The sequence below is a fragment of the Danio rerio genome, chromosome 12, assembly GCF_052040795.2.
Source record: "Danio rerio strain M-AB ecotype USA chromosome 12, GRCz13ab, whole genome shotgun sequence".
Classification (NCBI taxonomy): domain Eukaryota; kingdom Metazoa; phylum Chordata; class Actinopteri; order Cypriniformes; family Danionidae; genus Danio; species Danio rerio.
In genome coordinates this window covers 46,689,906-46,716,731 of record NC_141032.1, presented here as the reverse complement: position 1 = coordinate 46,716,731, position 26,826 = coordinate 46,689,906, and the positions used below count along the sequence as shown (strand labels likewise).

General features: G+C 37.9%; 1 protein-coding gene across 1 annotated transcript; it reads left to right on the top strand.

The window, feature by feature from the left end:
- The first annotated feature begins 591 nt into the window (after positions 1–591).
- On the top strand, positions 592–26,054 carry LOC141376874 (dendrite extension defective protein 1). The gene is made up of 15 exons (XM_087276910.1): positions 592–1,358; positions 1,454–1,486; positions 4,194–4,586; positions 4,703–4,744; positions 6,136–6,269; positions 6,379–6,657; positions 6,750–6,845; positions 6,940–7,090; positions 18,129–18,509; positions 21,821–21,954; positions 22,074–22,352; positions 25,336–25,431; positions 25,532–25,688; positions 25,788–25,870; positions 25,967–26,054. The coding sequence occupies exons 1-15, from the start codon at positions 1,301–1,303 to the stop codon at positions 26,045–26,047; spliced, it is 2,397 nt and encodes a 798-aa protein (XP_087133036.1). The 5' UTR covers positions 592–1,300; the 3' UTR covers positions 26,048–26,054.
- Positions 26,055–26,826: the final 772 nt, after the last annotated feature.

The following is a 26,826-nucleotide window of genomic DNA, read 5'->3' as shown; positions in this document are numbered from 1 at the left end:
TTATAAACTTACCGTCTATAGCAGTAGTCACCAAACTTGTTCCTGGAGGGCTGGTGTCCTGCAGATTTTAGCTCCAACCGTAATCAAACACGCCTGAACAAGCTAATTAGGGTCTTAGTAGGTATACTTATGTAAGCTGAGAAAATATGATATATATTTCCTTCTATGCTAATGAAGGACTACTGAGACATTCCAAGCATGGGATGGGTCCTCCTGGTGAGGCAGAGTTCCTCACAGCTCCGATACACATCTCTGCCATTTGCTTACAGTAACCATGTGCTCTTCACCATACACAATTCATCTGCTCGTGTTCTTCCTTCTGATATCTTTGTCATGTTTGGTGTCATTTGACAGTTTATGACTTCAGTGTTGTAGTGATGAAATCAACAGAGACATCGATTAATTGTATTTCAATCAACAATATATTTACTATTGTTGGGTCATGGCCTGAGGAGAGTATGTTAATATACTTCTCCCCCACTTCATCTCTTCAACATTGCTCTCACGTTCAGCTGGTTTTGGGGGTTGGTTTTCACTCATGTTTGACAACGCTTTGCTCAGGGTATAATAGGGAAAGGTAACTGTTGATCTGGGAGAATGGCTTTTACTCTGCATCTCCCGCACACCAGTGCGTAGCCTCATATGCTAACAAAGGCAGTTTCACTGTCTTTGTTCCTCAGCAGTGCATATGTTACAGCTAATTTCTTTATACAGTATGTTAGTTTGTTTCATTCTAATGTCTGTATATTTAATTATGTAACTTAATAAACAACTTTGCCTGCTTTAAGACGTAGAGATTCTTTCTCTTTATCAATGATGATAACAACTTTAATAGAGTCAGATTAATTACAATGGAGTCAGATAAATAATGGATTTAAACACGCCATCCTTCAACTGCTTTCTGTTTCCGACTATTGGTTCAGAATAGCAGCGTAAGTTTCAAGCCTTACACTTAAAACACCCAGGCAGGTGTGTTGAGGCAAGTTGGAGCTTAACCCTGCAGGGACACTGGCCCTCCAGGACCGAGATTGATGACCCCTGGTCTATAGTGAAACATTTACTGTATATGCACAACATGCACATTATAAGAAGTTCAATAGTGAAGTTTAATTCAATATGAAATATTAGATAGTTTGTTTTTAATAGCTCGAAATAACATTTCTACTATTTGTATTTCAGATATTTTATTCCAGAAACACTGATTTAACTTTATGTATAATAAAGCATGAAGCTTTAATGATGCGCTCTGATTACAGGAGACGTTCTTGAACATTCTGCCGTTATCTCTGACATCATCATCATGAGATTATCTCTAGCTTCACCACGTCTGCTGGTATTTCTTTCAGTCCTAGCACTTGGTAATACATTCAAAGGATTTTATTAGTCTTTATGTCACAAGCCAAAAAATACGCATGTGTCTTTCTGAATTTAACTATCTTCCTTCTTTTATTAGTCAGAACACAAACAACTGCAAAGCCACTGGCAGGTAATTACACAACTTTAAATTAATGGTTTGTTGCAACACAGGCTCATTGTGAAAATGCGCCCCTACATTTCTGGAGAGTGCTAACTATGTAGCCAGAGCTATATATGGCTGCATTTCATCTTTCAAACGAATGCTACGGGGCACTTCTAAATGAATGCTATGGTGCTGTCACCAGCTTTTATTTAATTTTGTGCTATCAGCTGATTGCTTACCTCCATATGGATGGCTTTTCTGTTGTTACCAGTTTGCCCAGTAGCTCACCATGTGTGTCAACAGACTTAAAACGCAAAGAGGAATTGACCGCGATGATGGTGTTCAAGTTCGGTAAAGAACAGTTCCAGAAAGCATGTAAAACAAAAAAGGCAAAAAATTAATAAACAAGTAGATAACTGTGTGAGGACATGGTAGGATCTGAAAATGAGGTAAAAATCAAGTGAGGGCTTTTCTTTTCCTGAATTGCATTTGAAAATACTATCAGTTGGGTTTAGTGAGGGGGGTGGGAGGGGTAATCGGCCAGTCGGTCAGTCAGTCAGTCAGTCGATAGTGGCCTCTTGTGGAATTACGTGGGAACATCAGACACAAATGGCACTTGCGAGACAAATTTGAGATACGAAGGCCACTTTTTTTCATGAAACCAATAACTTCAAAAGATTTTACCTCCTGGGATGTATTTTGTGATCTCCAGAAATGTATACAGCGGTGCTTTTTTTCAATAATGAGCCTAAGTTGGTTTGGGTTTGTTAACTTATTCGTTCAACCATTCATGTTATTTTACTCAAGTAATATTCTAGGCTATATGCTACATGTGGGCTATTTTCATTTGTTTGCACACTTTTTATGAATCATCATAATTGTTCATTCTAAAAGTCAATTTCCCTTCAATTAAATGAATAATTACATTTCTATAAACATTTAATTCAATTCAATTCACCTTTATTCGTATAGTGCTTTTACAATGTAAATTGTCTCAAAGCAGCTTTGCATAAATGGTCATAGTAAATTGAAACAGTGTAGTTCAGTTTTTTTTTTTTTAGTGTTTAAGTTCAGTTCAGTTTAGCTCAGTTCAGTGTGGTTTAAAATAACTACTGAGAGTCCAAACACTGAAGGGCAACTTCATTGATGCGTAGCTCTACTGATCCCAAACCATGCAAGCAAGAGGCGACAGCGGAGAGGGGGAAAAAAAACTTTACCGATTGGCAAAAGTAAGGAAAAAAACCTTGAGAGAAACCAGACTCAGTTGGGCACGACCATTTTAATTTCTCCGCTGGCCAAATGTCTTGTGCAGAGCTGCAGTCTCAGTGGCGGAGGCTGGAAGCTGGCCTCAGCGAAGACTCGTCTGACCCTGGAGCTTCACAGGAATCAGTCTCATGCTCTCCACTCCACTATGACCACCGTAGCAGCTGCTCAGGATACTGCCTGGTCCAGGATATGGAAACATTGGGATCATCTCGTCGCTGGTCTTGGATCGAATCAGTGACTCTGCATAGTCTGAGGGCCTCAGGAAAAGTATCCCCAGGTGGAAATGGAGAATAAAGAGAATAATTAGTGTAGCTGTATATAAACAAGATGTCGAAACCTGTGTGGAAACCCGCTAAGTGATGCTTTACTAAACAGATAGGTCTTTAAAGTAGTTTTGAATTGGCAGAGTGTATCTGAGGCTTGGAAGTTCTTAGGAATGCTATTCCAGAGTTTAGGAGCCACAAAGGAGAAGGCTCAACCTCCTTTACCCGACTTTGCTATTCTAGCTACTACTAGAAGCCCTGAGTTTTGAGATCTTGAAGAGCGAGTTGGATTATAAGTGGGTAGCACTGTCACCTCACAGCAAGAAGGTCGCTGGTTCGAGCTCCGGCTGGGTTAGTTAACATTTCTGTTTGGAGTTTGCATGTTCTCCCTCTCTGCGCGTGGCTTTCCTCCGGGTGCTCCGGTTTCCCCCACAGTCCAAAGACATGTGGTACAGGTGAATCTGGTAAGGTAAAATGTCTGTATGAGTGTAAATGAGAGTGTATGAGTGTTTCCCAGTGATGGGTTGCAGATGTAAGGGCATCCGCTGTATAGAACAAATGCTGGATTAGTTGACGGTTCATTCTACTGTGGCAACCCCTAATAAATAAAGGGACTAAGCTGAAAAGAATATGAATTAATGACTTGTTAATCATTATTTAATATTCAGGTTCCTCATTTGCAAGCACATTAGGTCATAGTCACAGTTTGAACAAATGATCTATTCCATTTTATATAATGTTAATTATATTTAAAAGCAAGTCATTTTCTTCAAGGATCTACATTGTTTATAGCTGATTACCTGTAGTGCTACAGTTACCTTACTGCTTTTGATTTATTTATTTATTTTTATTATTATTATTTTTTGAATGAAGAAATGATCTGCAGCAGGGGTGGCCAATCCTGGCCTGTTCCTGGAGATCTACCTTCCTGCAGATTTCAGTTGCAACCCTTATCAAACACACCTGTCTGTAATTATCAAGTGAATTTCAGGTCCTAATTAATTGGTTCAGGTGGGTTTGATCAGGGTAGGAGCTAAACTGTAAAGGAAGGTAGATCTCCAGGAACAGGATTGAGCACCCCTGATCTACAGTTTCTTGTAAATTATTTTTACTATATTTAATTCCCTCATAGGGGCTGTAGATTCTGGCCCATCAGTGTATGATATAAATTTTAAGTTTTTTTTTGTTGTTGTTGTTTTTTACAGACCGCCCTTTTGACCCCTGCAATAATTACACTGTGCTGGATGATTCATGGAGATCCACCAATAATACGCGTGCAATTTCTAGTCCCAATAAAGCATTGTGTGACACAATTGTCCACTGGCTCGGCTGGTATCGTCTCTTCATTAATGGTCGGAGTGTTCCAATGCCAGACACATGTGTTGCTTATCAAAGTTGCGGCATTCAAATCCCACTGTGGCTGAGTGGAGGACATCCAACAATTCAGGATGGAGTGGTCAATCGAAGTATCTGTGCCACCAATGGCATTAACTGCTGTGATTTCCAGTCAGATCCCATTAAAGTTAAAGCCTGTCCAGGAGCTTATTATGTCTATGAGTTTGTAAAGCCATCTATTTGCAATACAGCATACTGTGCAGGTAAGCAGATTTTGGATTTACCAATTTATGTACTTCTATAAGCTTCACCATCTGTCACTGTGTGGTGAAATTACATGCATTAAATTAATTTAATTACAATATACATTATTTTGCAGATGTTCGGAACATTAGTGCTGCTCCAGTGACAAGCTCAGCCGGTAATGTAGTATTTGGATGAGTAAATTATGGTTATGCTGCATCATAAAGCAAACACTCGTGAAGTATTTTAAATGAATTTAAATTAATGTTTATGTATATTTAATTTTGATGTCAACTGCATATTGTCACGATAACCAGCGACCGTACTCCAATAGATCACTGGACTTTATTCACTATAACCATGGACTACAAATCTGCCATTTTTGGATTACATTTTCATACATGGGCTGCGTCCGAAACCGCCTACTACTCAGTAGGTACTGTATTTGAATTTAAACATACTACTCGGCCGTTAGAAAAGTACGTTCTATACAGTATGAATGTGAAAGTATGTATGGAATTCGGACTTACTACATCCGCCATTTTGTCAAGGTCACGCGACCTACCTGCGTAATTTGCGTCGCTTCACTCCCATTCATGAATTCGCTCGCGGGGCATCATGGGATAGCGCAGCGTGCATGAGATGCGCACTCCAGAATTTCGCCGGAAGTAGTAAGTCATCCAGGTACTTCTCGCATACTGATTTTCGAATTCTATGTATTCGGACATACTACTCGGCTCGCATACTGATTTTGGCATACTATATAGTATGGAAGTATGCGGTTTCGGACGCAGCCATGCACTCCGCTCACACTCACACATGCTTCCTCATCTAGACTGATTACACTCGCACCACCTGAGGACTGTCAGAGACTGATTGATTTAAGCAACACACCCACTCTCTCCCATTGCCGAGTCTGTTTATCTGTATAGCAACCCTACAACGCGTCTTCCTAGTCTTGTTTTCTTGTGTTTCTTGTGTTGTTAGCCTTTTCATCTTAGTGTGCCGCCTGCCTTCTGACCTCTCGCCTGTTACTTCGACTACGATTCTGGATTGTCTTCAATTATCTGTTTGCACCTGTATTGACCATTGCTTGCCTGACCACTGATTAAACCTGCATTTGCATGCAAACATTTGTTGTCAGTATCACTCCCCGGGTTACGTATATAATATGTCTATTATAAATAAAACACTCTTTAACAACACAATCAGATTAGTTAGGTTAAGGCCAAATTCAAAGAGTTACGTTTGTAACATTGGCTTAAAAGGAAAATTCAGCCAATAGATGAAAAAATTGTCACCATTTACTGTCCATGATTTGGTTCCAAACCATTCTGAGATTCTTTCTTCTGCTATACACGAAAGAAAATATTATGAAAAAGCTGGAAACCTGTAACTATTACTGTCCAATGTGGGAAAAACTATGAAAGTCAATAAATACGGGTTTCCAGCATCTTTTTTTTGTGTTCAACAGAGGAAGTAAAGTACAAGTGAACCTTAAAATGGCATTTCGTTCAACTAATGTTAATATGTTTTTGTTATTGTTGTTGTTTTTTTATCACATGGCAGCACCGAACATATTCTACCCATTTGGCTCAGCAGCAGGAGACTCGATAAATCCTGCTGTTGAGGATGGAAGCTCCTCTCTTATTACACTGTTGAGTCCATTTCTGTTCTTTGGCCGCACATACCAGCAGATTTATGTAAGAAGCTGATATTCTCCTTATTCTAAGTCAAATGTGTGTCATGAGTGCTTTATTAACTATATGTGTTCAGTAACAGTGTGCTGTGATAGTATTTATTTTGTTTCAGGTGAATGATAATGGGCACCTCACATTCAGTCAGGCTTCTTCTGAGTATGTTCCCTACTTATTTCCAGCTTATAAAAGTAAAGATATAATTGCTGGACTCTGGACTGACCTTGATAACCGTGAGAGAGGAGTCGTCTCTTATCATCAATACACTAATGGAAGTGTTCTCACTCGCGCCACTCAGGATATCAACAATTATTTCCCAAATCTGACCTTCACTGCTTCCTGGGTCTTTGTTGCAACGTGGAATAAAGTAGCCTACTATGCCTTAACCAACACAGTAAGTTTGATAGACCTCTGAAGTTTGACTCACTTTATCCATGATTAAATAAAAAATAAAAAAAACTTCTTATGTTAAATTTTTTTTTTCAGGAAACATCGTTCCAAGTGGTTTTAATTTCAGGCAGTAATTATTCATTCACTCTGATGAATTATGGTGACGTTGCTGCAACAGTATTTCCAGTGGAGGTAAAATGAACTTTCTGTTATGATAACAAAATATTTCTGTTGTCTACTGTATAAACATATCTGTTTATATGAACATTGTTTTGTGTTCTTATAGGCTGGTTTTGACACGATGAACTCAACAAACTACTTTGTGATTCCTGGATCAGACAGTGGAAGCTCCATCTCAAATCTCAACACCTCCAGTAATGTCAATGTTCCAGGCCGATGGGCCTTCAGGGTGGACAGTGAACTGGAAACAAGCACACGTAATATTACCGCTCACACATTACTCCATGTTAGATCTCTATTCTGAAATGTGTTAAACTATTTAAACTATATATATAATTATAATTAAATGATTTTATATATGTGACCTTTATACTTCACTCCTGAACCCACTGCATTCACCCTTCAGCAATACACACACACTGGACTCGGATGAGGAGGTTTTTATTTTGCCCTGCACACAGAGCAGTAACAGTGAGATCAACACGGTTTAACTTAGCATCCACATCCACAGCAGTTCTCCCTATCTCTGCTGCAGTCTATATTGAAAGCTTATATTATTATTATATAAAACAAAGACAGAAATATAAAAATACAGAAAATGCGTAACTAATATCACTGAATAAACACATTTAATGCCTTAACACAAAATATAATAGAAAATTACCTGCACACAGAGCAGTAACAGTGAGATCAACACGGTTTAACTTAGCATCCACATCTAAAACACATATAACTCCATTAGCACTTGCTGTATAAGCACATGGGGGAAAATATCAAGATGAGATTAAAAGTATCAAAATCAAACAAATATGAAAAGAAAACCCACTCTGTCGATCAATAAATGTATATAAAGTGTGATAGACTTTTAAAGCTGCATCCAATCAATCATTTAAATGATATTTTTATATTTTAGTGTGGAGCTAACACAAACCCGACTCACCCACAGCAGTTCTCCCTATCTCTGCTGCAGTCTATACACAGACTCTGTGCGCAATAGCGCCACCGGCGAACTAGCAGGAACTGCATTCCCATTAAAGCAGGATTTAATACTGAACTATTAACATGGTATATATTTATTTCGTTACATACACCCCCCTTAAATCCTGCTTAATGGGGACATGTATGTTAACCAAACAAACTAACATTGAAGAAAAGAAAATTAAAAAAAAATTCAATACATGGGACATCTACTTCATGTATTCAATCAATAAAGGAAGAAGGGGAAAAAAAAAACATATGGAGTATGATTCTGTCAATCAATATATTCTCCTATGAGGAGTACAATAAGATAAGGGAGGCGCCTAACCCCAATCTTATAGCAGACTAAAGAGATGCCTGTTACACCTCAAATATTTCATCATATACCAACTCCTTGCTAGATCCCTAAATCTGTTTCAACCTGTTTCTCCTTTGTTCCTTTCAAAAAAATTGTATCAATTCTATGTGAAAAAGCTTTTAACTAAATAAACAAAAGAACTCACAGTAGAGTCAGAACTGTCCATGTGTTGTTCATTCATTTCACAAATTAGTCTTTTAGGAGGCTTAATGATTCTACCAACTCTGGTTTGAGCTACTGCTGAGTCCAAGCACTTAGGTTGAGTGCACACCACAAGTTCCTCAGTGGCCTTTGTGAACTGCTCTCTTTCAGTCAAATTAGAGAGATTTTGACCTCCTTCTTCAGGTAAGTCAACATCACCTGTCACAGTTGCATCACTCCTTTCAACAGTATTTATCTCTTCAACATCATTTTCATTCAAATTCCCAGCATCAAGGCTTGCAGAGTCCAACATATCTAGAGAACAGTCCGACACATTGGTCCATTGATTGATCAACGTCCTCAACAAAATCCTCTGGATTACTCAATATCCAGTTTGCCGTTCTGCCATCAATATCAGATTCCTCTCCACAGGCAACAATTTCATCATTCCTGTCATCCTCTTGTTCATCCTGTTCTTGGGGTTCATCAACTGGAAGAAAGTTCACAGGTAACAGCAGATTTCTATGAACTACCCTCACTTTGTCAGAGCTGATTCCCCGAATCCTGTAAACATTGATTTTAGGATACACCGTTATGACTTCATATGGAGATGACTCCCATTTGTCAGCAACTTTTCTTCTTCCTTTTTCACCTCTGTTTGCAACCAACACTCTATCCCCAACAGCTAATGGGCAACCCTTCACCTTCCTGTTGTAAAGTCTGCCATGTCTGTCCGTTTCTTTCAGAGTGTGCATCTGAGCTATACGAGCTGCTTCTCGCAAGTCTCTTCTCAGTGTGGACACAAAGTCCTTGTAATCCACAACATCCTCATTAAGAAGCACATTCTGAAATAAAACATCAATTGGGAGACGAGGAACTCTGCCAAACATGAGAAAGAATGGCGCAAAACCCGTTGTCTCATGTTCTGTGCAGTTATAACAGAAGGTAAGTTGCTGTAGCATTTGTGGCCATTTTGACTTTGTTTTAGGAGGCAACGTCCTGATCATACTTCCAAGTGTTCTATTGAACCTTTCTGCAATGCCATTACCCATGGGGTGGTATGGTGTAGTGTGTGACTTGTCTACACCTGCCATGGCCAATAGTTCCTTGATTAGTTTACTCTCGAAATTAGCCCCTTGGTCAGAGTGAATTCTTTTGGGGAATCCATAAACCAGAAAGAAGTCATTCCAGAGCCTCCTTGCAACTTGCTTGGCCGACTGATTCTGACATGGGAATGCATGAGCCATTTTTGTAAAATGATCAGTCACTATTAGCACATCCACGCATTTCCCATCTCTGAGCTCTGCCGACCAGAAGTCAATGCAGACTAGTTCCAAGGGTTCAGATGTTCGGATACTTTCCAGTGGAGCACAAGCATTGGGTTCTGAGGTTTTACCAACTACACATCGATGACAGGTCTTCACATAATCATCAATATCTTTTTTCATTCCGATCCAAAAGAACCGTTGTCTTGCCAGTGATAGTGATCTACTACGCCCTTGATGTCCTGCTGCATCATGGATTCCATGAAGAACTTGAGCCTTCAATGAAGCAGGTACAACAACAAGGTACAATTTCTTGTTCAGTTTTGGATCTCTTTTCACCTTATAAAGCACTCCATTACAAATAGCCAGTTTGTCATGATGTTTTAGCAGTTGTCTAACACTTTTAGTCTCCTTTGCTTGTTCTTTCTTAGATGGTTTTCGACGTCGCTCAATATAATAGAGAATCCGATGCAAAGTGGTATCCTGCCCCTGCTCACTAATGATGGTACTGTGTAGCAAAGGAGGACTATCCTGTTGTGGTTGAAAGAGAGGAGGGACTGCCCCCATCACTTCACTCAAACCACCAGTCGAATGTGCTGCTAGTACAGCAGAAACTTCCTGACTTCCAAAAGATCCTGAATGCAAGGATTCATCACTGGTAGAGTCACATGAATTTTCACCAACTTTCTTTACTGATTGATGGTTATTTACGCACTTGAAAGCATCTTGGACTGAATTATCAACAACACCACTGACATCCTTCAAGAGAGATAAGTATGGTTCAGTAATGAGGCGGTGTCCTATGCAAGACTCAACAAATGGCTCACGGCTCAGAGCATCCGCAACAACATTTTTTGTTCCTGGGACATACTTTAGATCAAAGCTGTAAGAAGCAAGTTTTGCCACCCACCTTTGCTCACATGCATCAAGGCGTGGTTTAGTTAAAATATATGTTAGAGGATTATTGTCAGTCCATGCCGTAAAGTGTCTTCCTCTCAACCAATGGCTAAATTTCTCTGTGATTGCCCACTTTAAAGCAAAGAACTCCAATCTGTGGGCTGGATAGTTCATTTGCGAGCGAGATAAAGTTCGGCTAGCGAAGGCTATGGGTCTGGCAATATCCTCACCTGGCAAAACTTGCGACAACACAGCTCCAACACCATCAAAAGATGCATCGACAGCCAAGATAAAAGGTTGGTCAAAATCTGGGTGAGCCAATGTCACATTTTTTGTCAAGTCTACTTTCAGAGTCTGTAAAGCCTCTTCACATTCTGCTGTCCAGTCGGCTGGGGAAAGTTTGAGGTAAGTAACTTTCTTTTTTGGTCTGCGTCCTTTCATTACAGGAGTCTGTTTGACTGTGCCTGATGTCAACTTGAATAGAGGCTTAGCTTTTGCCGAACATCCTTCAATGAAATGTTGATAATATAACACCATTCCGAGAAAGGATCTGATTTTTTTTTGACAGGGTGTTTTTCCATCAGGTTCCATTAAATCAGAAGCTTGAATCATGTTTATTGCCTCGACTTTCCCTGGATCAGTCTTAATTCCTTCCTCACTAATGATGTGTCCAAGGAATTTAACAGAGCGTCTCAGAAAACAACATTTCTTTGGAGCCAGTTTCAGATTGTGATGGGACAACCGTGAGAGAACCATTTCAAGACGTTGAAGGGCCACAGACTCGGAAGGGGCAAACACCATCAAATCATCAAGGTAACAGAGAACACTGCTGAAATTCTCATCTCCAAAGACTGACATCATCATTCTCATAAAAGTGGCAGGGCTATTAGAGAGACCCTGAGGAAGCCTATTATACTCGTGAAGTCCAAATGGGGAAGAGAAAGCAGTGTACTTTTTGTGTCCTTCTTCCAGTGGAACATTATAATACCCCGAGGTGAGATCCATTGTTGAGAAGAATGAGTTTCCACCCAAAGCAGCCAACACATCAGACTGATGAGGTAACGGGTAGGCATCTCTAACAGTCCTCGCATTTAACCACCTAAAGTCAGTGCAGATCCTGAGATCGCCGTTTTTTTTCCAAACGAGTACGAGTGGGGACGCATAGTCGCTATGCGACTTGCGAATTATACCTTTTTCCTCCATTTCGTTTAATGTTGTTCTCAGTTTGGCATACTGGCTTGGTGGTACACGCCTGTATGGAAAACGAAAAGGCTTTTCATCAGTGAGGTTAATTCGATGGACAAATCCTATTGCCTCTCCACAATCCATTTTGTCTCTAGAGAAAACAGACTCATACTTCTCAACAATGCTCAACAAATTGTCTTTCCAGCGAGCTGACACTTCACATGACTCCAAATCAAGGTCCCCAAGATTCAAGTCACCCAAGACCTGCTTCATCTCATCCTCTGACCTAACTGGTAAGGGTTTTTCAGTACACTGCAAGTTTGAGTGAATCTGTCTTGGCAGTTGTAAGTCTTGAACGGCAATACAAGGTGACACATCAGCTATTTTTGCATTTCTCTTTAACACAATTCTGCGATTAGTGGGGTTGATGACTTTTAAGGGGATAGAACCATCTCCCCATAGTGGTGTTATGATCCTCCCAACCAGTATGTTTCTCGGTCTTGATCTGAACATTGTCGGCTCTACAACAACAGTACTGCCAACTGACAAGACAGTAGACTGCGGCAGCTTACCCCAAACCAGATGTTCAGTCTGTGGCTCTAAAACAACACTCCTGAGTAACTTTACAGTACCAACTTTGTTTGGTATGGATTCTCCTCTCCATCTTTCCGTATTAGAGAGAAGAGATAGAAACATAGAGCATTCATCACTCTCATTGTCATTTGACTTAGACATGAGCCTCCAGTAGCCATTAGTTTCTCTCAAATGCATCAGAAGTTCCTTTATGACATTTGTGCCCAAAATCATCTCTTCAGTTTGTCCAGGCACAACCATAGCAGGAATTAACATGGGGCAGCCGTACACTGTAGCTTTGAGATCATAAACTGCGGTAGGGGTAATATGGTGACCACCACAACCAACTATAACAATGTCTTGTGCTGACTGACTGGTAATTGTTGGGTTGCTTTCCAGTAGCTTTTTTTCAGTGGACTCGCTAATAGTACACGCCATTGATCCGCTATCGATTAAAGATTTAAGGATAAGATCTTTTTCAACTGAAACAGACGTGTGGAACAAACTATCAGCTCTTGGAACTTTTTGCACCCCCTGAAATATAACAGTTTTATGTGGAGATGTTTCACTGATCATTTGGCATAAAGACTCATAATCCATTACATCATCAAAATCAGTTATGGGAGATTCACTCTTAAGATCTACGTGATCCTCCCTCACACGTAGATCATTTAGTTTGCCTGCTGATTAACTGAGGTAGAATTTCTCCTTTCCTTTGGACACTTGTTTCTGGCATGGCCAGATGAGAAGCACAGAAAGCACAGCCTGTTATCTCTACAGTGAGTAAAAGCAGAATGTGAGGGGTCTTTGCACACTAGGCATGGTGAATCATTCAAACCCGGAATTCTGGGCATGTTGCTTCTTTTCCAATTCTGCTTAGTAGCCTGTGCATTGCTATTATTCATCAGTACTCTTTCCAGCATATCAATCACCTTTTCTAGAGCCATGTTTTCAGATTGTTTAGACTGAAGTGAATCCTGTTCAACTTTTACTGTGCAAGAGCTAGGACTAACATGCATCTCATTCACAGAAAATTTCTTCTCACATTGAGAAAGCCCATGTGCTTTTCCAGAAGCGCTGAGGTTTTTTTCCAAATGATACTCATTCAGAATCTCATGCACTTCATGAGCTGTCCATTTGTCGATGGTTTTTGAGCGAAATGTCAGTGCAAGCTCTGAATTTGGACAATTCCGAATGAACATGCGTGTGACTTCGATTAATTGATTGTCTAGCACCTTTCCTTGTTGTTTTAGACACTCAGCTGTGATATCAGCAGCACGGTTTAAACGCAGCCAGTAATCGAAGGGATCCTCCTGAGGTTCTGGAAGTGTAGTGTAGAAATCTTGTAATGGAATAGGAGAATACTGTTGGCAACTGAAATGCTTTCGTAATATAGTGTAAACTGCATCAGGATTTGATTTGATATCCAAACTGCTTGACAGCATTCCCACTTTAACAACATCTTTGGCTTTGCCCCTCAAATGTATCAAAATTTCCTCCCCCTGTTCATCAATAGGCAAAACTCCCTTCCTTATAAAGTTTTTCATGAGCTCCACCCACTCCTCGATTGTAACAGTGTCTGTTTTGTCGCCTCTAAAAATCGGAGGGTCTCTAATTTCCCTTTGCCGTACTACTTGGATCTGTGATGCATTTAACATGGACTTTTGCTCAGGTGTGTATTTACTACCATGATCAGTTTGAGTATGCCTTGATGCCCCTTCTGTTTGACTGTGCAAATTCAAGTGTGTAAGTATGCTATCCGCTAACTGTTGACCTACTAGCTGTACTATATTACCCATCTGACTCATCATGTCATTGGCAGAGACTGGAGTTGAGGTGTTAATTGGCTGGGCACTGTCAGAACTAGTATAATTCACATAAACAGGGTCCACATTAGAATCCTGACAATGAATTACATTCGCTTTTAACCCAACATTATTGCTTACACCACACATAGTAGGGATAGGGCTAATGTCCGGGAAGGGAATTGGTGTTGCTAATAAACCTCTTCCTCGACCAATACCAACAGGAGTGCCCACATAATGGGATTTAGTCAACTTTGCATGCTCCATAAGCAATTAATTAGTGCATTCAGTGTGAAAAAGAAAGTAAAAAAATCATAAAATTGATGTGCTATAAAGTTTCAATAATACCAAACCACTTTTTGGTGTAAACTTGTCAGATAGTCCATCTATCAGTGCTTTTTTTTTTTTTTTTTTTTTTCCGTTTGTTGTTTAAAGTCCTTGATATAAAGTCCTGGATTAACTAATAAAAAGCTTAGCTGCTGGCTTGTGCAGTGAAGGATGAAGACTGGCCCACCGGTTCGATGTTTGGATGATCTTCGACCACCTTGATTGAAGTCCTGAGTCACGGCACCAATGTGACCTTTATACTTCACTCCTGAACCCACTGCATTCACCCTTCAGCAATACACACACACTGGACTCGGATGAGGAGGTTTTTATTTTGCCCTGCACACAGAGCAGTAACAGTGAGATCAACACGGTTTAACTTAGCATCCACATCCACAGCAGTTCTCCCTATCTCTGCTGCAGTCTATATTGAAAGCTTATATTATTATTATATAAAACAAAGACAGAAATATAAAAATACAGAAAATGCGTAACTAATATCACTGAATAAACACATTTAATGCCTTAACACAAAATATAATAGAAAATTACCTGCACACAGAGCAGTAACAGTGAGATCAACACGGTTTAACTTAGCATCCACATCTAAAACACATATAACTCCATTAGCACTTGCTGTATAAGCACATGGGGGAAAATATCAAGATGAGATTAAAAGTATCAAAATCAAACAAATATGAAAAGAAAATCCACTCTGTCGATCAATAAATGTATATAAAGTGTGATAGACTTTTAAAGCTGCATCCAATCAATCATTTAAATGATATTTTTATATTTTAGTGTGGAGCTAACACAAACCCGACTCACCCACAGCAGTTCTCCCTATCTCTGCTGCAGTCTATACACAGACTCTGTGCGCAATAGCGCCACCGGCGAACTAGCAGGAACTGCATTCCCATTAAAGCAGGATTTAATACTGAACTATTAACATGGTATATATTTATTTCGTTACATATATATATATAAAATATATTTTATATACACATACATACAGTTGAAGTCAGAATTATTAGCCACCCTGTTTATCTGTTTAATGAAGAGAAGATTTTTTTCAACATATTTAAATAACATTTACACATTTAATAACATACACATTTAATATCTTATTTCTAATATGATTACAGTAAATAATATTTGACTGGATATTTTTCAAGACACTTCTATACAGCTTAAAGTGACATTTAAAGGCTTAACTATGTTAATTAAGGTAACTAGGCAGGTTAGGGTAATTAGGCAAGTTATTGTATGATGATGGTTTGTTCTGTAGACTATCGAAAAATATAGCTTAAATGGGCTAATAATTTTGATCTTAAAATGGTGTTTAAAAAAAATTTAAAATTGATTTTATTCTATCTGAAATAAAACAAATAAGACTTTCTCCAAGACAAAAACTTCTTTCAGATATACTGTGAAAATTTTCCCAGTGATGGGTTGTGGCTGAAAGGGCGACCCCAGATTAATAAAGGGACTAATCTGAAAAGAAAATGCATGAATGAATATACTAAATTTCCTTGCTCTGTTAAACATCATTTGGGAAATATTTAAAAAAGAATATTTTTTTAAAGGGGGCTAATAATTCTGACTTCAACTGTGTGTGTAATTTCTGTATGTATGTATATATATATATATATATATATATATATATATATATATATATATATATATATATATATATATATATATATATATATATTTTTTTTTTTTTTTTTATACAACAGTTCTGTCTGGTTTTCGAATTTGATTGGCTGATAGCCGTGCGATATTCTGCAATATCAGAACTCCTACAGCCTCTTTACCCTTTGTGTATTACTCCGCCCACATACAGCCAGCAAAAAGCAGACACTACAGATCTAAAGCTTAAAAGATGCTTTTTAACTGTTTTAAAGAGCCCATATTATACATGAAATAGGGTCATATCTTGGTTGTAAGGGTCTCCAACAACAGTTTAATATGCATGCAAGGTCAAAAAACACTTTCATGGTCTTATAATCTGCATTTATTTTTACCTAATTATCCCAGCAACTCCTGTATGAATCGTCCAGTGATTCATTTGTTCCCAAACCCCTCCTTAGCGTGAAGCTAATCTGCGCTGATTGGACCGATGACAGTCTGTTGCGATTGGTCGACTGCCTTCAGTCAGAGTGAAAAGCCAAACAGCTAATCAGCAATATAAAAGTAATCAGAGTTCATACACGCTCGATAGTGTAGGCGTGGATTTTAGCTGCCAGTGGGTGAATGTAAATACAGACAATGGACTTGAAAATACAGACGACTAACTATTTTATTGAGCAAAAACTCCAAAAACTGTCGAGGAGATCTCCTAGCTTGTTTCACTCTGCTCTTTTCACAGACACACACATACCTCCGGACGACAGCCCACGCGCACACACACTACCCTCGTCCACGGAGCTCCATAAACAAAGCAGCACGCGTCGCGTTTTTAACGTGACTTTGCACGCGATAAGAGAATATAGCCAGTTAACCTGATACAGTACACGCGGTTACAAGTAACAAATCACAACTAAATACATTTGCAAGCTAGAGTCAACGAGGCAACAACTTTAATCGCACGTACTTACACTTGAGAAATGGAGGAAGAAACCCATCCTAATATGTCCAGCAGTAAGTTACTCTTTACTGATCCTTCCTTTAACAAACACCGTTGAAGTATTCTTTGTAGCATGTAGTTTCCAGAAGTTTCCAGTAGTTTCCAACTGCTTGGCTATAATGCTGATGTTTCATCTGTGGGTAGAGACTCGATATAATATCCATCTGCAGTGTGACTTCAATCAACTGGCATGTTTGTGTGCGTGTGTTTGTGGGTGTGTGTGTGTGTGTCAGGGTTTCTGCGTCAGAGGACGGGGCCTCAGGTTTGAAATCTCCCGGGTTAGCGCGTGCACGTGAATAACTTGGTTTCTTTCGTACGTCATGGCGAAACACCTAATGACTCTGTATCAAGGCGACTGGTTTGAAGCACTATGAGTCGACTCTTTTATAGATGAATCAACCGTTTTAAACACTGTACTCTTACAGATTTAAGCCTTAGCTGGATACTTCACTTCACTTAGAGCTGTGTTACACACTACATGGAGGGGGATTTTCAAAAACCCATAATATGGGCTCTTTAACAGCTGTTTAACTGTCAGCTTATGATTTGAATCCAATGCAGAAGAAAGTAGTTCCTCATACAAAAGGGTTTTTGAGACTCACCATGTTTGATTTAGTTTTTATATACACAATTATGCAGTCAAACTGTTGTATAACTGTTGCAGCCTTGTGCCAACGCACGCCTCCCACCAGTGCCGATATACAGCCATATCGCACTGCTACTCGTGTGATATTGCTCATATATATATATATATATATATATATATATATATATATATATATATATATATATATATATATATATATATATATTCATTAATCTATGGTGGTATAGCAGATGTACTGTTTAAAAGCAAATCTGGTACTGTACATTGTACTTTTTTTGTTGATATTCACCAAAAATATTATCTATATTCACTGAGAATTGGATAAAAATATTCATTTTCAAAATGAGATGTACTCATTTATGCTAATAAGCACTGCAATTCATAAATAAATATGTAAAAGTAAATACATTTATGCGTGTGTATTTATAGAGAGATTAAATAGCCTATTTTTAATAGTATTAACTCATCTTGTAGTTACCACAGATTCAATGTCAAAACTAATTTCAATCATATTTGTTTTGTTATCACAGACCTCCCCTTTGACCCCTGCTATAAATTTACTGTACTGGACGATCCGCTGAGATCCACGGGCAATCCATTTCTCTCTGAAAATTCATGTGACTCTTCTATCAGCTGGTTCGGCTGGTATCGTCTCTTCATTAATGGTCAGAGTGTTCAGATGCCAGACACATGTGTTGATATATGGAGTTGTGGCGCAAGTAACCCAATGTGGCTGAGCGGAGGACATCCAACAGTTCAGGATGGAGTAGTCACTCGAAGTGTTTGTGGTTCCTTTAGCTTCGACTGCTGCTTTTACAAGTCCAATCCTATTAAAGTCAAAGCCTGTCCGGGAGGTTATTATGTCTATGAGTTAGTTAAGCCGTTGACCTGCAGTTTGGGCTACTGTGCAGGTAAGCAGATTTTGTATTTGATCATACATGTTTGTGCAATGCCAAACTGCACCATACCTCTATGTGTGAGACAGCTTTTTAGTAAATCAGAGGCAGTTCTCTATAATCCTCTAAAAAAAGTGCTTTTATAAAACATAGATTGTCATGTGTGTTTATTTGCTCTTTTCAAAACCTTCAAAAATGGAAGTTAACTCTATTGCCGAAATGGACAAGAGTCAGTTTTTCAATGGATTTGAATTTGGTGAGGCTTGGGAATATTAATCTAATGTTGTGTTTCAATACAAAGCAATACAGCAGCAAAATCCATTTACTTAAACTTTAGACGTAATGCTCAAATGGTCAGTGTCTGTAGGGAGTGTGTTCACTCAAAACAATCCAAAAAATCAAAACAGTCATCAAATACGCCTTAAACACACAAAAAAAAAAAGTATATTTTGTCTTGGATTTAAAGTCTGGTTTAAATGTATGACACATCTGTATAAATTGTGTGTTTAAACTTGTACAATTAATTAATATATATATATATATATATATATATATATTTATATATATATATATATATATATATATATATATATATATATATATATATATATATATATGAAAATGGAGGTCTTATTTTAAAGTGGGAAAGGAGGTCTTTTTATATATTTCTGTCAATACAGAATAAAACTAAAGTTGAATAATAAAATAAAATGAATTATTTAAAAAAAAAAAAAAAAAAAAAAATATATATATATATATATATATATATATATATATATATATATATATATATATATATATATATATATATATATATATATAATCTCTACCAAGCAGGGTAACACTTAATAATAGCTACACAATATAAATAATTTATTAAGCATTAGCAAATAGTATATTCATTATCTGTTAAGCATTAACTCTACATTAATAAGTGTTAAGCAGTTTATAACTGCAGCTACAAATGCTCTATTCTTGACTTACAAACATATTTAAAATGTGCTTAATAATTGCGCTTTCATACTTTGTTAATGTTTTATTTTTCATTACTAAATTAAGTATCGCATTATTTACAAACCATTTTTATTTACGAGTAGTTAAGGGTTTTTAGGATAATTTAGATTGGGTTAGTAAATGATTAATAAACTATTGAAATAAATGTTTATATGTTTTATTATTCAGGCACATATTAATAGTTAACTTGTATGTTAATAAATGCTTTATTAACTCAACTTCATCAAGTTTTGTGACCTAATCTAAAGTGAGGACTATTCATGCTTTATAAATCCCTTATAAATGACAAATAAAGGCTCAGTTATATTCTAAACAGGAAAAATGACATTATTCATTCCAATTCATTTAAAGATACACAAATGAAACTGTACTTCAAATGAAAAATAAATCTTTGCAATCTTCTCTAAAATAAAATCACCGTAGAGTTTAAACATTAAATCTTATTATATTGTTAAATTATTATATAGTTGGTGTTTGATCCAGTTTTATGACGTATTTTGACACTTCTGTTATTTGGCAATGTTTAAACTTTACAGTAATTTTATTTTTTTTTTGAAAAGATTGCAAAGATTTATTGTTCATTTAATTCTGAGCCTTTAATTGTCATTTATAAGGGATTTATAAATCATAAATAGTCCTCACTTTAGATTAGGTCACAAAACTGCATGAAGTTGAGTTAATAAAGCATTTATTAACATATTAGATAACTATAAATATATGCCTGAATAATAAGAATTTTAAATGTTGCTTTCAATAGTTTATTAATCATTTACTTACTCATTCTGAATGATCCTAAAAACCCTCAACTACTCTTAAATGCAACTGGTTTGTAAATAATGCAATACTTAATTTAGCAATGAAAAATAAATCATTAACTAAGTATGGAAATACAATTATTAACCACATTATATAGGTGCTTATAAGTCAAGAATAGAGCATTTGCAGCTGCAGTTATAAACTGCTTACTAACACTTATTAGAGTTAATGCTTAACAAATAATGAATTCACTAGATGCTAATGCTTAGTAAATGATTCATAGTGTGTAGTTATTATAAAGTGTTACCGGACGTTTCAACCAATGTGCATATGTGGTGCTGTGGTTTAACTTGTATCGCGACAATAATAAAGGCCAAGGTATGTTTCTCACAATACAGTCTATGGTAACTTACATTTCTATGGCAACTTCACGCACGTAAATTCAATCATTCATAAGTGGCGTTGGCAAAAAGAAAATAATCAGTAAATTGTCCTTTCTTCATGCATTGTGATGCTTCGGTTTATTTTTGAGTTGTGCAAGGACAAAAATACACCCCACTTGCCTCTTAAAAAATGCATTTGATTAAAAAAAAATACAAAATCTGAAATGGCTCTTTGCCGAAAAAAGGGTTCTGACCCTATAAGCCAATGTAATGCGTATGCCTAATTTGTTTATGCATGTATTTTAACACCTGTAATTCACTGAGAGCATTTTGTGTGTCTATTCTCTGAGCCCATAGCTATGACAGTGTTGTGATTTGATGTCACCTCCAATAAGAAATATATTAAAATGCTCTTTAAAATTAAAATTTAAAATAGCACCTTATTTTGCTTTTAACCTAATATAAGCCTTTGCAAAAATGCATGCAAAGCTACATGGAAAGGGAAATCAGTGAAGGGTGTTGTCACGTTCAAATAAATGTTCGGATAGATCCAATAGCGAGTGAACAAAGGAATTTATTAGACACAGTCAAACTCAAAAACAGGTGCAACAAAAGAGTGCGGTGCTAAGGCTAGGGGAACAGGACAGGAATCAAACAGGAAATCAGGCTCTAGCAGAAACTCCTCACGGTCCTGAGCACAGACAGAAAGACACACATGAGCACACGTAACGAACTGACAATGAACATTAAACACGTAGCACTTAAATAGTCACGATGATGTATATCAGCTGGCGAAAAATCAATCCAGCAAAGTGACGTAAGGCCACGTGACCAAAACAATACACGTGGGCCACAAAAGCAAAACAAACCCACATGATCACACAGACATTCCGGAAGAGCGCACAAACCTGCAACCGTGACAGGTGTTGTATTTTTGTTATAGATTTGATATTTCTCAACGAGAGTTTCGTATTCTACTTTGTTTCTTCATGAATATTTTTAAAAGCATATAAAGATTAGTTATGTAGTGAATAAATATTTTACTGTCACATCTTTCACCACCAGAGGTGACCATTGTCCCGCTACTAATCAAATCAAACATAAGTTTCCTAAATCTGTGAAATGTAAACATACATGTAAAGAGTAAAAGTTTTCTGTGTAATCTCTTAGCAGGAACAGGAATTTTCTACACATTAATTTCAGGAGCAGGATACTCAACAAATCCTCTTTCCGATGATGGAAGCTCTCCTGTTATTCCACTGCTGAGTCCATTTCAGTTCTTTAGCCGCACATACCAGCAGATTTACGTAAGAATTTGATTATGTTGTGTTTTTAATTGTAAATGTGATTTTTGGATGCTTTAAAAACTCATCTGTGAAGATTAAAATCTCTGGTTGTGATTTTGACAGTATTTCCCATGTTTCAGGTTAATAATAATGGCTTCCTCACATTCAGCCAGGCTTCTTCACAGTATGTTCCCGACTCATTTCCAGCTAATGGAAGTCAAGATATAATTGCTGGACTCTGGACTGACCTTGATAACAGCAAATTAGGAGTCGTGTCTTATAATCAATACACCAGTGGAAGTGTTCTCACTCGTGCCACTCAGGATATCAACAATTATTTCCCAAATCTGAACTTCACTGCTTCTTGGGTCTTTGTTGCAACATGGAATAAAGTGTCTTACTACAGCTTGATCAGCACAGTAAGTTTCATACATCTGAACTGTAACTGTGATAAATGAATGAAAAAAGCCCATAAAAGGGGTACAGGGCAAATCTACTCTTTTTCTTTTTGGCTTTGTGACTGTTCATCAAGACGACGACAAGGTTTGTTTGAGCCCGGGTCGACCATGGCTCATTATTATATTTATTTACACTGTAATCTCGGCTCAGTCGGCTGTGTATTTTAAACATTGCGGCTCTTTTGTTTCCATTCTGGCTTGTTGCGTAAGCGAATGACATTTTTCTCTAAACCAATAGCGTTCAGCTGAGAGTCTAGCTCCGCCTTTTGGGACCCTTTTTCGCATTTGGTACCATTTCGAAAGGGTGCCAAAAAAGTGGTACGGTATGGTTCAGTACGCCTTTTGACAGTGGAAACGGCCACAAAAGCGTACCAAACCGTACCATACCCCTCAGTGGACACGGGCCATTAGTATTTGAATGATTCTTTTGCATAGTGTAGATATTGTAATGTCTAAGTGATGACCAAAGAGGTGATTCTGCTCACATTTTAACATTATAAGGCTGAAGAGAAATGAAATGCCATCAGGCTACCGAGATCTATCAGTATTTCTATGTTGCAACCAGGGTTTCACAAAATTAACCCCCCAAAAAAAGTCGTTGTGTGATTCTCCCCCATTCGTGACATAAAAACAAAACCACAAAACAAACTAGTGCCATCAAGTGTCCAACATAGGGCATTGCGACAGGTGTGACATTAATAATTAATTTTACTGTTGTTTTAAATTTAAGAAAAACACTTTTTTTCTCCCCCTAAAGATAACTTTAGATAGTAGAACGTCAACCGTCAATTTCTTTGCTCTTTACTTAAAATTCCCATCAATCTGAAATTCCAAATCTCTGAAATAATGCAAACGTATATTCTAATGGGCACTATCCTTATAAATAAACCAACCCAGGCTCATTGTGGAAACGTAGTCCCGCGGGCATTTCTGGAGACCGTGGAATACGTCCCGGCGGGTACGCACGGCTGCAGTTTTTGTTTTCGCAAATGCGCGAGAGGCCGATGTTGCACGATTTTTCGCACCTCAGACGCTTCTCGCGAGTGAGGTTCGCACCCGCGCTGTTCTCGCGTGAACCCACCGGAGGCCGCTGTCCAACTGACTGGATGATTGACTGCGGGACCGGCCAATCGGCCGACTCGTCCTCCTCCTTCCCCGAACCCAACCAATTTTACCGATCGACCCGCCCGCCCCCTCGCTTCCCTAAACCCGAGCAACAGTTCACAAAAGCCGTCCAAAAAAATAAAAGCCCTGATTTGTTTTTATTCCACCGTGTTTTCGGATTTCGCCACGTTCTCACCCGGTCACGAAACTCGTTCACTTAATTTTTGGGATTCTGTTTTTGTCTTACCTGATTGCTGGAACCGCTCTTCCCCGGACTCGAAACCGGTCGCCGTGGTCGACCCCTCTCCGCATCTCAAGCCTGCCGACGTACACGCTGAGCTGAGTGCACAAACGGGTTGCAGCGAGGAAGCCCTCCACAAGGAGGTAAGGCAAGCGCGAAAGGGAACAGCGTCACACTGCTCCGCAGCGTTCGCTTGAAAAAATAAATAAACGCGACCGTACGTACCCCCCCGGACGTATTCCGCTGTCTCCAGAAACGTCTGCGGGACTACGTTTTCAGAATGAGCTTGGGTTAAAATAAACTGCATGTTTGCAAGCTAAACGACTACATTCTCATCTCACAAGTACATTATGTTGTCCAACGGCAGCAATTGTCCAACTGTAGTGCATTTAGTCCTCTGCTTGGCATTCATGTGGGCAGATAAACACACAAGCGTGAAGAGGCTGCAGGAGTGCTGATATTACAGAATATTGCACGGCTATCAGCCAATCAGATTCGAGAACTAGACAGAACTGTTGTATAATATATTTTGTACAATGTTGTAAGATGCTGAATGCCTTTGTGCAAATCTTTGAATGAGTGCTCTGAAGTGAAATAAAGGATTCTTGTGTTCATTTAGAGAGAATGCATTAGGGAACAATGGACACTGCATAGGGACACTTCAGTCAGAAAACAGTCATTTAACTAGCTGGTTATCTAAATCAGCCGAGTTAAACAAGAGAAACATGCAAAATATGCAGATCAGTGGGGTGTGAGGACCAGGATTGAGCATTGATATAGGGGGGAAACAAATACTCTGGATGTCACTAGCTATGTTTCCATCCAAAAATGCGAATAAACTTTATGCGCAAAACTGGATTATCGCATAAAAGTTGTGCGAATGAAGCATTGTTTCCATCCAACGAGTCAAAGCTTAACAAAATCGTCACTTCCTGATTAACTGGTGCCAAATATCAACAGTAAAAACTGCATTTGCTGCAGTGGGAGAAGCTGCATAAATATTTTCTAAATGAATGCGCCTCAGAAGACAATCCTGACAAGCAGTGAGCGCGCAGTGGCGTTTGAAGGTGTCACAGGCGCTCTTGATTCTGGAGGTCATTAATAATATAATAACAATAATACTGAAATGGTAAGGCGTTTTATAATGACCAAAACAACATTTCAGATGTTTTATATTGTGCTCAGCCTGACGTTTTATCCATTCACACACATTTTAAGTATCACATGATCTCTTTTAACAAAATCACATGACCTTTTTTAATGCGCATGCTGGAGTTTGTGCCGTAAAAGTGTTTCCATCGCAGTTTATGCGCATCTTTTCTTATCAAAGAAAAAGTTTATCCTACCCAGTTAGGCACATAAGTTTTTTATGCGCATTTTCAAAATTTATGCACATCATGGCGTTTCCATCAACTTTTTTTTTATGCACATATGAAAAAAAATAGGTGGAAGGAAACATAGCTAATGATACAGATTTTCAGCTTTCTTTGTGTGCAGAAGAAGAAAGAAACTCATAAATGTTTAAAACAAGTGACAGGTTGAGCAAATGATGACAGTTTGAATTTAAACTATCACTTTAAGTTGATTTGTATTTTTCAGGAATCATCATTTCAAGTGGTTTTGATTTCAGGCGGTAATTATTCATTTGTCCTGATGAATTATGGGGACATTGCTGAAACAGGACATCCAGTGAAGGTAAAAGAAACACGTTTTTGTTTGCTACTCTTTAATACACACTTATATGAATAATATTAAATAATGTTCAGTACATTTAATATTATAATTATAATTTTAGGCTGGTTATGACACAGTCAACTCTACAAACTACTTTGTGATTCCTGGATCAGACAGTGGAAGCTCCATCTCAAATCTCAAGACCTCCAGTAATGTGAATGTTACAGGCAGATGGGCCTTCAGGGTGGACAGTGGACCAAGAAACATCATCTTGAAAAGTAACAGTTTAATCTTTCATATATGTTTTGACAATACATAAGACCATGGTTTTGTTTTGTCAAATAATAAAAATGAGTATTTTGTGTGTTTCCCTTCAGACACTGTTGCTGGAATTCAAGTGAGTTTTTCCTCAGTTTTGGACCTCACACAGAGTGGAAACGTTCAATTTGTTTTACAGCGAGTAAGTCATATCTACTACAAATACTCATACTTTAATATATTATTTATTGATTATTTGTTTAATGTATGATATGTGTGTTCATGTCCATTGTTTCAGGTCAATCAGGAGCTGGTCAAATATGGTTTGCCAAACAACACAGTGCTGAAATTAAGAAAACTGCTGAGGATATATCCGTAAATAGGCTCCTTTAAAAAGGAGACCATTTAAAAATAAATTTATATATATTATTATTTATATATATAAATCCCGTATTTCAGACCAGTCTCCCGCAAAACATCCTGTTTTTATTTCCTTCTAGAAAAACTCCCGTAATTTCACCTACCCCTCTCTTTGGTACAGTCTGTAAAGTAAACTAAACACCCCCGGGTTGCCAACTTTGGTACAGTACCTGATCGAAGCGGCCGCCCAAAACCCGCTGCATCCTGTTTTCAACCTCACCCCCGGAACATCTCCCCCCTATATATATATTCATTCATTTTCTTTCAGCTTTGTCCCTTTATTCATTAGGGGTTGCTACAGCAGAATAAGCCGCCAACTATTCCACTATATGTTTTACACAGCAGATGCCCTTCCAGCTGCAACCTAGTACTGGGAAACACCTATACACTCTCACATTCAAACTCATACACTATGTCTAATTTAAGAGAGAATTAGCAAACTCCACACAGAAACCTTCTTGCTGTGAGTCGACAGTGCTAACCACTGAGCCACTGTGCCTCCCTATACTGTATGTATATATATATATATATATATATATATATATATATATATATATATATATATATATATATATATATATTTTTTTTTTTTTCTTTCATCAAGTATCCCAAATTCTGTTCCAACGATGATGCTATTGCTATTTTTTATATTTATATTATATTATATTATATATTACACAAACAACCATAAATGTGATCCTTTAGTAAATGTCACTGATTTGATTTTTTCTGTTTTCA